A 15429-nucleotide genomic window follows, 5' to 3' on the forward strand; every position below is an offset into this window, starting at 1 on the left:
TAGTTCAACCAACATAGTCCATTTGTGTAACTGTTACGCTTGTAGCGCGAGTGTTTCCGTGTTTCCGTGCTTACCATTTGCCGTTCTCAAACGATTTGACACGAAATGTTGTTCGTCGCGTTGTGTTCGTCGCTGCCAGTGTTGTTGTCATTCATTCATTCACCAGCCAGCTTCTGGCAGCCCTCGAAAAAGATCTGAACGCATCAAGTGAAAGTTTTCCCTGACAGCCCGCCTCACTGCAATTGTCGCGCAGCGCTTGAAATCCCGTTACTCAACTTCACTAGCATCGCAAGCGCGTGTGCGTAATTTGATGTAATTAGAAATAGTTTATCTGTCTCTCTCTCTCACTCTCACTCTCTGTCTCTGTCCCCTTCCATCTTCTGGCGAAACATTGTTTGTTTGTTTATTTTGTGTGAAACTTTGGATTGAATGCTTGGCTTGAATAAAGGTTTGCAATTTGCGGAAATGAAAATTGTTTAATTATAAAAAGCAATTGTTTTACAAGTGGGCATCGACAAAACAAAGAAACAGAAGAAACAAATTATTTATTTAAGTAGACTTACAACCTTTATGATGATTGCAAAGACTTCCATTTTTATGATTTTAAGACATATTTTCAAATACTTTACGTCTTTTCATGCAAATTATTGCAAATTCATTTCCAATTTTATGATTTTAATAATCTATTTTTTGTAGTACTTTTACCAATGAATATATTTTGTAATATTCAAGAGATATAAGCTTGGTTCTCAATCATTAATTGTTAAGCCGCTCTTAATAAACATTTTTTTAACGAGCCAAATTGGAATATGCATATTATTTCATGTTTATTCCTTCACACCAAATGCAATGCATATAAATTCACATAAAATCCTAATTTGTTGGGCAAAAAGCCACATAGAGAAAAAACTCGACTTCAAATCCTGGCAATGCAATGAAACAAACTAAATGGTCATAAAAACCACTCGCAAAACAGCAGCAGTAGGAAAGGGGAAAGGTGTGGGGCTTATGGGGCAAGAGACATATAACCAGCAAAATAATTTGTTGCAATAAATATTTGAAAATCCAGTTAAGCGAAACAATTTCGTCACGAAGAGCAAAACGGCAACAACAACAACAGGGGGCAACCGGCCAACAGGAGACTGCAGCTGGCGTCGGAGGAACTGAAAGGAGTCTCCTTGCAGTTCTCGTCCGGAGGCACTGTGGCCCTGGACTGTGTTTTTCTTCTATTTTTTTGGCGTGGCATTTTCATGCAGTCGCGGCTTTTGCCTGGGACCGCATATTTTTGTTGTTGCATTTGTTGCAGCCGTGTTGCATTTTGTTGCTTGTTTCACCTCCGGCGTTGAGCCCTGTGCCTTGTGCCTTTACCGACTGCCTCCTGTCCCCTACCGTGTGTCGCTTTGCTTGACTCTATCCCAACGCTTTAATATTAAAAGCGTTTAAAATTGCTGTACGTTTTGTCGCCATTGTTCATGTCTGGAATATCCTGCTCATCCTGCCCTCTCAGCCCATAAGGGCTTTTGTTTTTATACCCTGCAAACCAAAGGATGGCTCAGGATTTTTTTTGGTTTGCTTTTGGACATTTTAAGGTTCAGATGATTAATAGAGACAACTAATTAATTAAAATATTGTTTTTTATTTAAGCTGGGATTATTTTCAAATTTTATTTTTGCCCCACAAATTTAATTACAAACTTATCAATGTAAAATTACAATTTGTAGCATTTAATCAGTGTCAGATTTTTCTTTTCGAATAAAGACTAACTTCTCTATCTCGAATATTCCGCATTTTAAAAAAATGGAAAGTTCAGATTCTTTGCATGCAGTTATGATTCCATTAACAAGATTTTTATAAAATATATTTTTTTAAAAGTAATTTCCTCAATTTTTTATTATTTTCAGAAGTCTCAATATGAATAGATCAAATTATGTATTTTTAATTTTCCCATAATAAAATTTGTGAAAGTGTTTAAGACTATTAACTTAGGAAAAAGTTGTTAAAAGAATTCTGGAAATTGAGAGAAACAAATTTTATTAGTCTTTTAGAAATTATTCAATAATGTGCACAATTTACCTTTCCCATGTCGACTAACTAATAATACAAATAAAATCAATGAACAATTTTTTGAAAATATTCAAGTCGTAAATGTGCTTTGTAGTTCCAGGGGATATTTTAATTGTGAATAGGTCGAAACAGGAAAACTACACAGCCGACGAATAAAATGAATATCTAAATGTATAAAAATGTTAAATTTATTAAATTTCCGATTTATGAACATTTCTAGGATTTATTTCCATTGTGAATAGGCCTACAAATTGTTGCAGGAATTCACACAATAATATTATATTTTCAGCGTATTTGCCAGTCTGCAAATTCTTACCAATAGCATTCTGAAAATAGTTTTGCCATTGTTGTTGTTAGTGTTTTTTGTTGCTGTTCGTTTTGACAGCGCTGCGGGGAACAACACTAACAAGCTTTCTGTTGTTTCGGCACTGTTCGCGTCCGTCGTTGTTGAGCTCAGTGTTGCTCAACGCTCAACGTTCAACGCTCAACGCCCAACGCTCGACGCTCAATGTCTGTGCGACGACGCCCGAAGCGCCGGAAGCGGAAGTGTTGCCATTGCCATTTTGCAGCCATGCATTTTCAGCGCGGTGGCTTTCGTTTCGGTTTTGGCATTTTGGTCGTCTGTCCTTGCTGCTGCTGCTGTTCTTGTTTTGCTTATAATATTCCTTTGGCTTTCCGCTTGTAAAACGTTGCCATGTTTTTAACTGCTTCTGCTGCCCGCTGGCATTTTGCCTTTCCTTCCCCCTTCCCGCTTGGGAGTGAAGTTTTTGTTTGGCAAATTTTTGTGTGTGCTGGCAGCTGTCTGTCTGACAGGTGGTTTGTTCAACGTGTTTGGTGTTTACTTTGTGTAATCATTTCATTTGTCAGAGTTGATTTGCTTGCAAACAACACACAGCGTCGACAGTTTGACGTCGCACATTGAAGCAAAACGGAAATTTATCTGCGGGCTTTTTTCCCTGTGATGGCTTTTAATATAACTGCAAACAGTTAAGCCCACAGTTTAGAAAGTTTTTCTCTGAAAACTTTTTAAATATTCTTGAAATAAATTCTTTATTTTGTAGTAAACAAAAGTTTAAAATTAATTACTAATATCAAAAATCAATAGTTTCTTAAACACATACTACGTTAAAAATTTAAATGCAGTTTTTTTGTTTTTAATGTCAGCAGTAGTGTTCATTTTAAATTTTTTCATTAAGCTAAGAACTTAGCAAAAACTCTAATCTATGGAATGCGCAAAATTACTGAAATCTTATGAAAGTAATACATCCAGTAGTTAGACAAGTAAAGACGATTTATTGAACGTTATTTATTATTATTGTTTATATTATCCAGCTGTTGGATACATTCTCGTTTTATTGCCGAATTTCGCTTTAATAGTTTTGCGTAAAGTTTTGATCTCATCTGGGTACTGAAAGTAAAAAAACAAGTGCATATATTTCTTCAAAAGCCTGAACTGAAACAATTTTTAATGTTTTCAGGGAATAACAATTATCAATATCGAGTTTTAACAACTACACCTTTAACTTGTTGCTAAAATAAAATTTAAGCCATTTAAAAAATCGTATTTTTAATTTACGAAAATACTACACATATATTATTTAAATATATAAATATTATTTAATTTTTTACAATTATTATTATGAACTGTTTTAAGGATTATATTAAAAGCCAGGAAACGCCAAAGATATACGGACTTCAACTAATCGTTTGCTGTTTTGAAAGTAAATTAACTTTCAATAAATTCGCTCGGAAAGTGCCACAATAACTTAAACAGCTTCAGGCCGCGCCACGAAATTGTTACGCGAAACAATCAAAAGCAACGCACAAAATCAAATTACTGTCTAAATGCTGTCTAAGCATATTTCATTTAATTGTCTCAACTTAATCTAGACGGCAACAACAAAGAAACTACGCTTCCCTCCCCCACAAACACGTCAAAACAACGCCTCAAAATGTACTTGTCTAACAGCGCGACGACAGTCGCACAAACGCCCCCCTTTGGCCCACCTCTTGAGCCCACCCCCCTCTGGGTACGTTCCATACAAGCAAACAAACAAACGTTGGCAAAGTCAAAAAGCTACAGCCAAACTATGTAGCAACAACAACAGTCAACAACCAACAAAATCAACAACGAGGAAGAATAACATGAAGTTTAACTTGCCGAATTTTGAATACCCTTGCAGGCATATTAAAAAACAGAGCCTTCTGGGATTAGTTTCTTATTTGTTGTGGACTAACTACAAAAGGGCCATACAGCAAAATTACCTGAGCTAAAAATATAATAATATGCTCCAAGTAAGAAACAATTATAAATATGTAGATATTTGACCTTAGGACGAATACAAGCTTAACATATTTAATTATGCAAATACCAATATTTGTTCAAACAATTAGAAAATATCCACAACACTTGCTCTTAAAAATTAATATGTTATTTTGATGAATCATTATCATGTTTGATATTATCATTATCATGTTTGACAGATACATATTGATTTTTTAAAATATATAATATTGTTAGATGTTAATTTAATTTAATATAATAGTAAAAATGAAAATAGCTTTCATGAAAAATGTATTCGTATCTTAAGATTTATTTATCTGTCTTTTAAAAAAATAATGTTAAAGAAATCTTGAAACGACGTCAAGTTTTTGAGGCAAAAGCGCAATCTGTATTTATGTGTAAGCCCTCTTTTAGGGTATACAACATTTTTGGTTTTGGCTTGAAAACGCAACGCATCCGGATCCGGTCTGTAGGGTAAAAGGAGGTGGGTGATTGTCGCCTCCATTTTACCGTTAAGTGCTGGCAAACCCGCACGTCATCAGCCTCGCCATCATGACGCTCAATTTCAATGCTGTCGACGCTGGTGTGGATTGCAATGTTGTTGATGTTGCTGTTGCTATTGTTGTTGTTATTGTTGTTGATTACGCGCCATTTAAGTGATTAAAGGTGAAAAGGCGCTGAGATCCTGTAGTAGCGACGCTCCTAATTCCTCCCTCAGCACTCCGAGCCCATCGTAGGTTTGGTGTGTGACCCACTCTGTTTCTCTTTCTCACACTCCCTCTATTTCTCCCCCTCTCTCTCTTTCTCTCTCTCTCTCTCTCTCTCTCTCTCTCTCTCTCTCTCTCTTTCTATCTATGTTTAACTGACTCTTTCTTTCTCTGTCTCTGGAGAAGTTTACCTCGCATTCGCATCGTGAGCACAATTTTGACTATTGCCCATTGCAGAGTTTTGTCGAAAATGTTTGCGCTTAAACCACGACCACGACGACGACTTGAGCGAGGGAAAGGATGGACACGCCTCCACGCATGTGGGCGCTTAGCCAGGATTGCGCTCATTATCAACACCGTGTCCATACTACTTCTAATGATGAATGCCACGCCCACTTCAGCCGAGATACCTTCAAAGGGTAAGTGCTTTGATAATTTAATGAGCTCTTTTTTTCAAGGGCTTCATATTAATGTATAATTGATCGAAACTCGTGGTGCTGGCGTTGGGTGAGGGGGTTGAAGAAGTATTACAAGTGCTTTTAATAATGACACGCAAGCATAACCATAAATATTTAAGCCGCGTCGACCATAAACGCATTTTAAAGTGCAGACTAAGTGTAATTGAATTATTTTGCAAAGGGACATTTAGTTGGCAATTAAATTACGTTATATAAAAAGGATAATTAAACATTCATTTTATACTTTTTCATATATGTATTTTTTCTGTAATAACTGGAGTTAGAACTAATTAAAAATTAAAATAATAAAAATAAAAGTAAGAAACCTTTCATTTTCTTCAATTACCATTTAAATCAATTTCTACATAAATTATTCCAATTCAAATTAAAAATGGATATTATCAAAATTACAATTTTATTATTATTAATTGATATTAATGATAGTAATAATTCTTAACTGATAGCCAGCCCATTTAGAACTCAAAATTGATCTTCAACCTAGTTTCCTGAATATCCTGACTAGACCATGAGACAGAAACGTATTTGTCTAATCCGCATAAGCAAATTTCCAAATTAATTAATACGTTACTTATATGCAACTAAAAAAAAACTAAAGAGCCTCAGTGCCTTAATTGCTTTACACAAATGGGAGATTATGCGAATATTTTCACATTTACATGTATTTTCATCCTATCCTCGCATTAATCGATATTTTAAAGTTCTAAAGTACTTGTCTAAAGTGTCCTTTTAAATAGTTATGCTGCAATTTCATCAATAAATTTGAAAACAATGTGCATGCTGCATAATATTTGCATATGGATGGAAAAACATTTACTTTTCCCATTAGAACCAATCATGATAGAAAATTTTGTAGAAGCTCTGGCAATTTCAATTGCCTTTATTTATATGGACAGACACACAAACACATTTAGTAAATATAAAACAGAACATATATATTAAAAAAAATAAATATGATTATAATTTTCAAAATGGCTTTGAGGCTTGAAAGAGGTTCTTGTGGTATGGGGCGGGGCAATATTTGCATATTTCTTAAATTTATCTTTGGCTTGGCAAACACAGCGCCTATCCTTCAGCATATTTCATGACATAATCAAATATGCTTTAAGCCATGGGCAACAACAACAATAACCCTTTTGAAGTCGCTTGCAACACATAAACGAAATGAACTGTACATAAAGGATGTTCCTTTTGCCAACGGTGTGTCTCTTTTCTTGCTTTAGTTATTTATTTCCAGCAAATTTATTTGTATTATACCAGAGCTTGAGTATCTTTATCTTATATATAGATATATATATTTTCTTTTTAGTTTTTTTTGCTTGTGTACAAATGCAAATGCTTACAAGATGTTTAACTTGTCACCTGCGGGCCAAACTGCTTTCTGTACTTATCTGACAGTTGTGCATCTCCTTTTGCCAAGTACTCCGTGCCGCCCCTCTCTACCATACCATACCATACCCAAATTGCCCACAACATGTCATGTATAAAATATACATTTGTTTGTCTGCCATGTTTGTCACTTATCGTTTTGGTCCAATGTTCTTTAGCTGAGTGCCAGAGTCCTTGGCTGTGACTCGCCGTTTTACTTATTGTGTGCCACGTTTCTAGTTAGATATATGTGCTCGTAGTATTTGAAGATATATTATAATTTTATGCATGTTAGAGCTAAAAATATTATAGCAATATATGACCCTGCGAATGCGAAAGTGTGAATAGTTCTACACTCAGTGAAAATAGCCACATCTTTATAGCCAACGGTAACTGACCTTATTCTTCCGAAAGTTGAATTTTCTAAAATTTATGTTTAACTTTATAGGTGTAGTCAGAACTCTAACCTTACATTATTTGTTGATTATATCATTCCAACAGGTTTCTAATTCATAATTTTTTTTTTGAGTTTCATAAAAGATTTTTTTAAATGGATTTGCTGTTCGACTTCAAGCAACATATTTCTGAAAAATATAGAAAGACGCCTTTTAATTATAATTTCGTATATTTCGAAATTAGTTCTAGGCACAAAAAACTGTTTTTAGAGTATTCAGTGTAATTTTCATTTCAGTCGATTTTCTAAATTTCAGCATTTTTCTGAGTATTACTCGTCATAGATGAGGCAACTTAACAAACAAAATAGTCTTGATCTGTGATTGCCATTCGATTTCAGAAAGAAACAAATATTTCAGTTAAATATTCCAATTATAAGTGACTAGAAAATCGGACTTTTCAACTAAAAATATAGTACAAATTCAAGCAATATTAATTCATATTAAAATATAATTTCAAGAAAAGTTGGTTATGCCTTATAGTTATTAAAAATAGTGCAGCAGAGAACCTTGATGGAGTTCCGCACTTTCTAATAATTGTGTTGTCATTGCCGCTATTAAAATATTATTTGTGAGCAACACAGGTTTTACATTTACTCACACAGGATGCAGCAGACACCTCAGATTCATAAGCATCACTGAAATACAACACAATGTAAAACACATATGAATGAATACGACTTCGTGCCACTGACATTAGACCATTTTTTATTGCATACTATTTTCGCATAATTTCCGCTTGACATTTATGGATTTTTTGCCCATATTTTAAAGAAACTTCCGTTTTGGAATTTTTCGCACTTGAATCTATCTACTATACTCTGATAGAGGAGATAGCAGAGTATATTAGTTTTGTGAAATGCCCCTCATATCTGTTTGCGGGACTCTGTTTTTTATGAATATATATTCGTCTATGTCCGCTTCAGACAAATGATAATATTGGATAGTTCGCCAAGTCGATAACATCAGTAAGCGGAAATCGATAAAACTACATATCTTACACAATTGCAAAAGCTAGAATCATCCAATTTGGGGAGTTGATACTTCCTTCTTAGAACAACAAATAGTTTACCCGGCCACCAGTGTTCGCATTTGGGGCATGGCAAATCGATACACAGTCACCCAGTTTGGAGATTAGATACCCACTTTTAAATTCGACAAATCTTTTATTTGTATTATCTATCTGTATTGTGAAAAACTTTCCCACAACAACCAAAGTTTTCGAGTTAAATTCGAAATTAAGCTTACCATCCCAAGAAGGGGATTTTCCACCTGTTATCTGCTGATATCTGAGTATTTTTCAGTTGGTTATGTCTAACTGTAGTGTTCTCACTTTTTTTGTGGCAGTTGTGTCGCGTTGAAAGCATTTTTTTTAGTTCCTCCCTCTCCTAAATGTCCCTGACTGCATTATAACAAGCATTGTGTCTGAGTGTGCGTGTGTGTGGGTGTGTGCGTGGTTTTCATTGCAGAGAATTTTCTTAATATTACGAAGTCGCGTGTGCGCTGCATGCATTTTCCCTATTACGAGTACTTCCTAGACTCCGCACCATGAACCTTATTAAATATTTTCACTGACTTCGGGCGTTTACCCACACCAGCGAATAGCTCGTCTGGCCTGTGGCCTCCGTGGCGATTTATGCTGTAAGTTCTTGCCGCTTAAAATTGTTGAAATAGTTTCGCGTGCTGCAAATTGTTAACGTACCTAATCAGCATAAATATACGAACCGATTGCAGTGCCCGATAGAAAGTCCATAGGGACTGGAACTGGGACTAGGACTGGGAAAGTGAAAGAGAAAGTGTTTGGCACCAGACCAACTTAATAAGTGCCGTTGAAAATATTTTAAAAATTGAATGCGTGTCAGAGCTTAATTTTGAAATAAAATACAATTTTTTCTGCAGTCGTTTGTAATAAAAATTCAACTTACATTTTAACACTCAACGAAAGACAGTTATTGAAAAACTAGAAATTATTGTAAAAGTGAAATAAAATGATGTATGAACTATTTAAAGCTTAAGCCTATTTAAATTTGGTACTTGAGTGAAATATAAATAAATTCGCTCATACATTATAGCTTTAAGAGTTTAGAAAATTTCAAATATATTCATATAAAAAAAAAAATAATAAATTAATTGGCTGCTATGCATGCCCGTCTTCTAACTTAAAAACAAAAATAGCCATAAAAAACTCATTTACATAGCTAACGAGCGACCATTAGTCAAAATGGATGGCACATTAAATGCAGAAGCATTTGCGCAACGAATATATGAGTAGAAAGATACCGCCCAATCAGCCAATAAATAAAGCAATCTATGAACGATAAGCATATGCAAGAAGTGTCTACCCGGCATCCATAACAATCATTCAAAATAGGCTAAAAATAAATAAAAACCAAAAACGCACCAAGCACATTAGACAAGAAAAATTGTCTAATTTATTTTTAAAAAAACAAACAACTAGAGTAGACAAAAATTGTCAGTTGAGCAGCAGCCAGAGAAAATCTAGGGCAAACAACAAATATTTAATGACTTTCAATTGAAAATCAATACCGAATATGGAAAGGTAAATTGTAATTTTTGTTGTTGTTGTGCCGATTGACAATCACATAAATTGTCAATTATATTACCAGGCAACATCTGGCTAAGAAATGCGAAATACAATTATAAATATCAATAAATATTCTTTTGCGCATATGAACGCGTCACATGTACTTATTTTTGAAGAAACTGGAGAACGTACTTTAGCTTGAAGCAGGAGTTCATACATTTAAAATTTATTAAGATCATTTCAATTTAAATATGCAGTCAATCGCAATTGAAAAAATCTTAGAATTGGGCACAGTTTACATGAACCTAAAAAACATATTTGTTTTTAAAGAACTTATTAAAATAAAAAACTAATAAGATTTGCTCAGATGTTTGTTTTCTTTTTTGGCCCTAAGCACAAACTTAAAACATATAAGTTTAAAAAGCAAGAAATATAATAGATTAGAGATCGATTCCGATGTGAAGTCTGGTGAGCGGGTTGCCCTTGAATTTAATTAGCAAAAGCAAAAATCCAATGTCACACCTGCAACACACACTTGCAGCTCCTACAGCATTACACCTCACCTGCATATTCTCTTTTTTCGATCACAAAAATATACCAGTTATTTACTTAACCTTGACCTCTATTTTCGATGATTTTAAGTTGGCTTCTTTATTCTCAAGCATTCAACACACACACGCACACTCCCTCACCGGACACCAATGAGGTTAGTGTGCCTGTCTAGGAGTGCTCGAATATATATAAAGTTTCTACCAACATGTTTTGTAATTTTCGTGTTACAGATTAAATATCAGCACATTTGTGATATTTTTGATATACTTGCAGCAACTTTAGCTTTTTGCTTCAGAAGTGTTCGGATTGCTCTTGCATTTTGAACGATTACATTTGCTGCTCCAGAATAGATCTGAAGCATAAGGATTAGAGTCGCTAGTTTGCTGTCCTTGGAGTTTCGAGGTCAGGCTTGCAGTCTCTTTTCTGCTACCCACTCATCCTTTGGGATCGGTGCCAGCTATAACATAAGGACTAAAGCTGATAATCTGCGTCTGCTGTGGGGTTAGCTGCTTGCCTTCTGGAGTTGTGACCATACCATCCTGGTTGGGTCGGCATGGTTCTGAGCCAGTTGTGGACATCATTGCAGTTTGGCTCCCAGGTGAGCTGATTTGGGGTCGCATTAAAGTATTTTCACTGCCACTGCTGAGGGATGCCGCAATGGGTTTACTACTAACCCCAGTTTGGCTTCGTCCGTCCGCCTGGCTGCTGATGCGCCGGGTGATTTCGATCAGGTTCGTGACATCGCTGATTCCATCCGGTGGCGTTAAACCCAATTGAGAAGCTTTATTATTCAAGGTAATTCGTCGTCTGTGGTTGCCAGATTCTTCCTTTTGCACTATGCAGCCCAGACCCATTTGCTCCTCGAGAAATCGTTGTGCCGCATTCAGCTCACGCTCCGTCTCGGTGGGGCTCCAACCGAGCTGCGTGGCCATAACGCTCTGTATATGTGGCAGCATCGCTGCAGCAGCCTTGGCATTCACAAATGCAATACGCAGCCGTCGGGCAATCACATCCACCATATGGCAGGCATACTCTCGCTGGCAGGCATACACCACCTCGGCCATAATATACGGGAAATTCGGATGCAGTCGTCGTCTGTGGCAAGGATTGCACTGGGATAGCATCTCGCACGTGTTGGTGCCATACGAGTCTGCCAGATGATTTGCCACATCCATGGGGAGATCGTATGACTGGACAAGATTAAGTGGTAGCATGCAGCAGTAACCATCTGCACCATCTAGCAACAGATCATGTGTAACGCTCGTGTCTGAATGCGGCTCCAGTTGACAGAATTTAATGGCCATTTCAATGGCATTCATAGCCATAATGCGATATGTGTACCAATTGCCACCTGCCAGTGTGATCATTTGATTGCTGCTAATCTCGGGCAGGTAAATGGGTACCCCTTTGGAGTATTTCTTAATAGCTGGCTTAGCTGCCGTCCAGGCACTCAGTACATGATTTTGATGCAGTTGAACACAGGTGGCCAAAATACCGCGAGTCTTCTGCAACAGATTTTGGACTTCATGAGCATTTGGCTTCGCCGGCTCATCTGAACGATTCACAATTATGCTGCCCACCAGCGTGTTCCTCTCAAAAGGCATCAGTGTCAATGCTTCCTGGGGTAATAATAGACCGTAACTGGAGGAGCCATAATATCGGGGTAATGTAATGTGTGTCTCCATTCTCGGCACAGTGATGGGATGAACACTATAGTCATCCAAATGTCGTAATACATCAATGTCCGATCCCGTTGCATTTATGATAACTCTGCTGTAGATGAAAAGGCTGTCATTTGTTATCATATCCTTGACACGGATTTTGCGGCATTCTTTGTCACAATCTCGTGGCAACAGATCCGTTACACACACATAGTTGGCCACAGTGGCATCATGCTTGGCTGCCGTCATGGCGAGGGCCAAGCACATCCTTGCGTCGTCCACCTGCACATCGTAGTAGACCAGGGAGCCGACAAGTCCATCTCGTCGTAGCAACGGAAACTCGCTCAAAGTTGCCTCTTTGGACATGAAGTGCGATCCACGCACATTCGCCATCCCTGCCATTGCATCGTATACCTTCAGACCCAGCCAGTAGACTGGGAGACGAAGTGGATTGTAGATGGGCATCAGCATCGGTTGCACGCGACTCAGATGTGGCGCCACTGATAGAATTTTAGCACGTTCGCTCAGCATCTGCTGCAGCATGAACATCTGCTCGATATCGGCATTCTGTATCGCTGAATGCATAAACGAGTTGGTGCCCTCGATCAATTTGCTTGACTTGCTGCTGGCTCCGTTGCCAAAGTCCCCAGCCTCGATTAGCGCCGTCTTGAAGCCACGTGTAGTCGCCTCCAAGGCGCAGCCACAGCCAACGGCACCCCCTCCAATTACCAGCACATCGAAGGTCTCTTGCTGCATTCTTGACACCTGATCTTCCCGTTTCGGCAGCCGCTGCGTTCCTTCATCCGATATTTTCCAATTGCTGTAGCCATTCCGCATAATCAAGCTGATTCCACTGCGCAGCTGTTGCTGTCGCCAGCTTATCGTCTTCAGATCCTTGCATAACCTCTCTAGCATCCTGATCTTTCAAACAATAATTGGAATTCAATGAATCAATTTGTATGAAGATAGCCGAAACCACATAAAAAATTTTGGGATTTAATTTACTTATGTTTTTTGTTAAGCCCACAAGTTGATCTTTGACAGGTATGTCAAAGGTAAGCCATATATTATAGAAGAAAAGATGATATCATTTATAATATTGTTTAAATATTTTGTACCAGATTATATAATTTTTGTTTCCATTTAACATAAGCGGTTGATTTAATTATTCAATAATGAGTATATAATAATCTTATAATATTCAAAATTGATTTTTTTATTCCAATTTAATTAGTTTATTACCTATTCTTAATCTTTCAATACATAATATTTATTCCTTATAATTTTACAATTTTTAAATTTTAACTTTGAATTGTATACCTTTGAAGTGTTTTATGCCCTGTTTAAAATCCACATAAAAAAATGATTATCAAATGAAGTCAAAATTGACTTAATAACTTAATTGCACTAAATATAAACCGAAAATCTGGATAAAAATAGTCAAGTTTTTGATTTTAGAAACACTTAAATATATTTTAAGATCAAAACTGTTTTAAAATAAGAGCGCAAACTTAACTCAATCCTAAAAGTCCATATTATTATTTCGTACTGAATTTTTCAAAGGTATCTATTTGATTGGAATTATTTGAAAAGATTACTATATTGTATTAAAGAATAATTGAGAATAATATATCACATCTCGAATTAAATATCAGATATAATGATAAATTCGGATATATTCATATGTATTTGTACTCAACGATTATTTAGAGCAGAAGTATATATGTAGTTAGAGAAATTGAGTGTCTCAGAGGACAATGACAAAAGGACACAAATGGTCAACTGCTGCGATATTTATGGGCACGCGATACGAGGGCAAACAAAGGGTCTGGCTGAAAGAATGACAGAGTGGCACAGTGATAGAATGACAGCTGCATTAATAGAGTCAATAGAGGGACAATAGTTGAAAATTAACAAATGAATTGAAATTACTTAAACAAACTCATTAGCGTGTGAAAGTCAAGGCGTCCATCAAACTGTGCCCGCACATTGTTGACACCAATTGTTTTCGATAGGGGGAACACACAAAGGAACGCCACAGGCATTATAATAAAGCCCCTGGGGCGGCACCAGGTGACAGGTCAGAGTTTTTGCGCTCTAAAATGATTACCCCGTCTAAACATTCAGGTAACGCCCGCCCATACACACACACACAATTGTGCCCTATCGTGTCCGGGCAACGCCTACCTTGTCCCCCAAATCAAATGGCTATTGAATAGCGAAAGTTTTATTAACTTATTTTTTTTACCCACGTCGAACACTGCCTCCAATTTTTGGCCCGTTGCATGTAATTAAATTTTCCAACATTTTGAGTTAAGCATAGCAATTTAATGGCACATTCCCGCTAGTTTAAATTGTCATCAGTTGACATCATTAGAGATTGAGCTCTAGTTGATAGAAACCGGCGACGGGCGAAGTAGAATATTTGTATTTGATTTTTAATATAAATCGAATCTGTCGAAGGGAGAAGATAAAAACTATTATTTAATTTGTATTAATTTCAATTGAAATTGTCAAGGTGAAAAGATCTTGCGGAACTCTCTCTTAAATTTATTTAGGTATAAATTATTAATTCGACTCTAAATTAAAATCATATTAAAAATTATGAAATATTCAAACAATATGTAGATTATTTTTTTTATATTTATTTTTTCATATTTATTTTCAGTTTATGAAAAATGAACAACATTAAATATATCATATATATTTTTAAATGTCTATCACTTTGTGACACTAGCTAATTCATTTTAATTTTTTGATTTTTTGGATGTGATTGCTCTTATGCATTTAATTTTTTAAATTCAAATTTTAATTTATTTCAATTTTTTTTTTTGTCAGCGCTTTATTTTATTTCTTCATTTCTTTATCCAATTTAAATTAATTAACAATATTAAATATATCACAACTCTTTTTTTTAACTATCGATTTCTTCGAAATACATTTTTTAATACTTTTATTATTGGTGCTTTTGCTTTCATGCATTTCGTTTTTTAATGAATAATTGTATTTGTAATTGAATTTGTTTTAATTTAATTTTTGTCACGAGAAAATTGTTTGCTTTGCGATTTACAAATTTTTTGTTTTTAATTTACAACATGTTGTGTCTTTACAAAACTGACCCAGACTCGAGGCACAGAAGGCCCAACGACAAAAGCCATGTAGTGGGTGTAAAAAAGGTAGCTAAAACAAAAACCACCACGCTGGCGCCTAAATACAAATTTCCGGCATAAGCCACATAACATACCAGGCCCGTTAGTGACGCGGACGTGGACACGGACACGGACAGGAACAGGGACACGGACAGCCAACTGTGCCGGACA

At 36.2% G+C, this 15429-nt stretch overlaps 1 protein-coding gene across 1 annotated transcript in view; it reads left to right on the forward strand.

Annotated features, from left to right (window-relative positions):
* LOC6567132 (Down syndrome cell adhesion molecule-like protein 1 homolog) overlaps positions 1-15429 on the forward strand; it is a 59816-nt gene continuing 44387 nt past the window's right edge. Inside the window, exons 1-2 of the mRNA XM_043214734.1 lie at positions 1-312; positions 5293-5474. Of these exons, the coding sequence (XP_043070669.1) occupies positions 5306-5474 (169 nt within the window). The 5' untranslated portion in view covers positions 1-312; positions 5293-5305. The remainder of the gene's footprint in view (positions 313-5292; positions 5475-15429) is intronic.

Source organism: Drosophila grimshawi, unplaced genomic scaffold (genome assembly GCF_018153295.1).
Source record: "Drosophila grimshawi isolate 15287-2541.00 unplaced genomic scaffold, ASM1815329v1 contig_1377, whole genome shotgun sequence".
NCBI classification, from domain to species: domain Eukaryota; kingdom Metazoa; phylum Arthropoda; class Insecta; order Diptera; family Drosophilidae; genus Drosophila; species Drosophila grimshawi.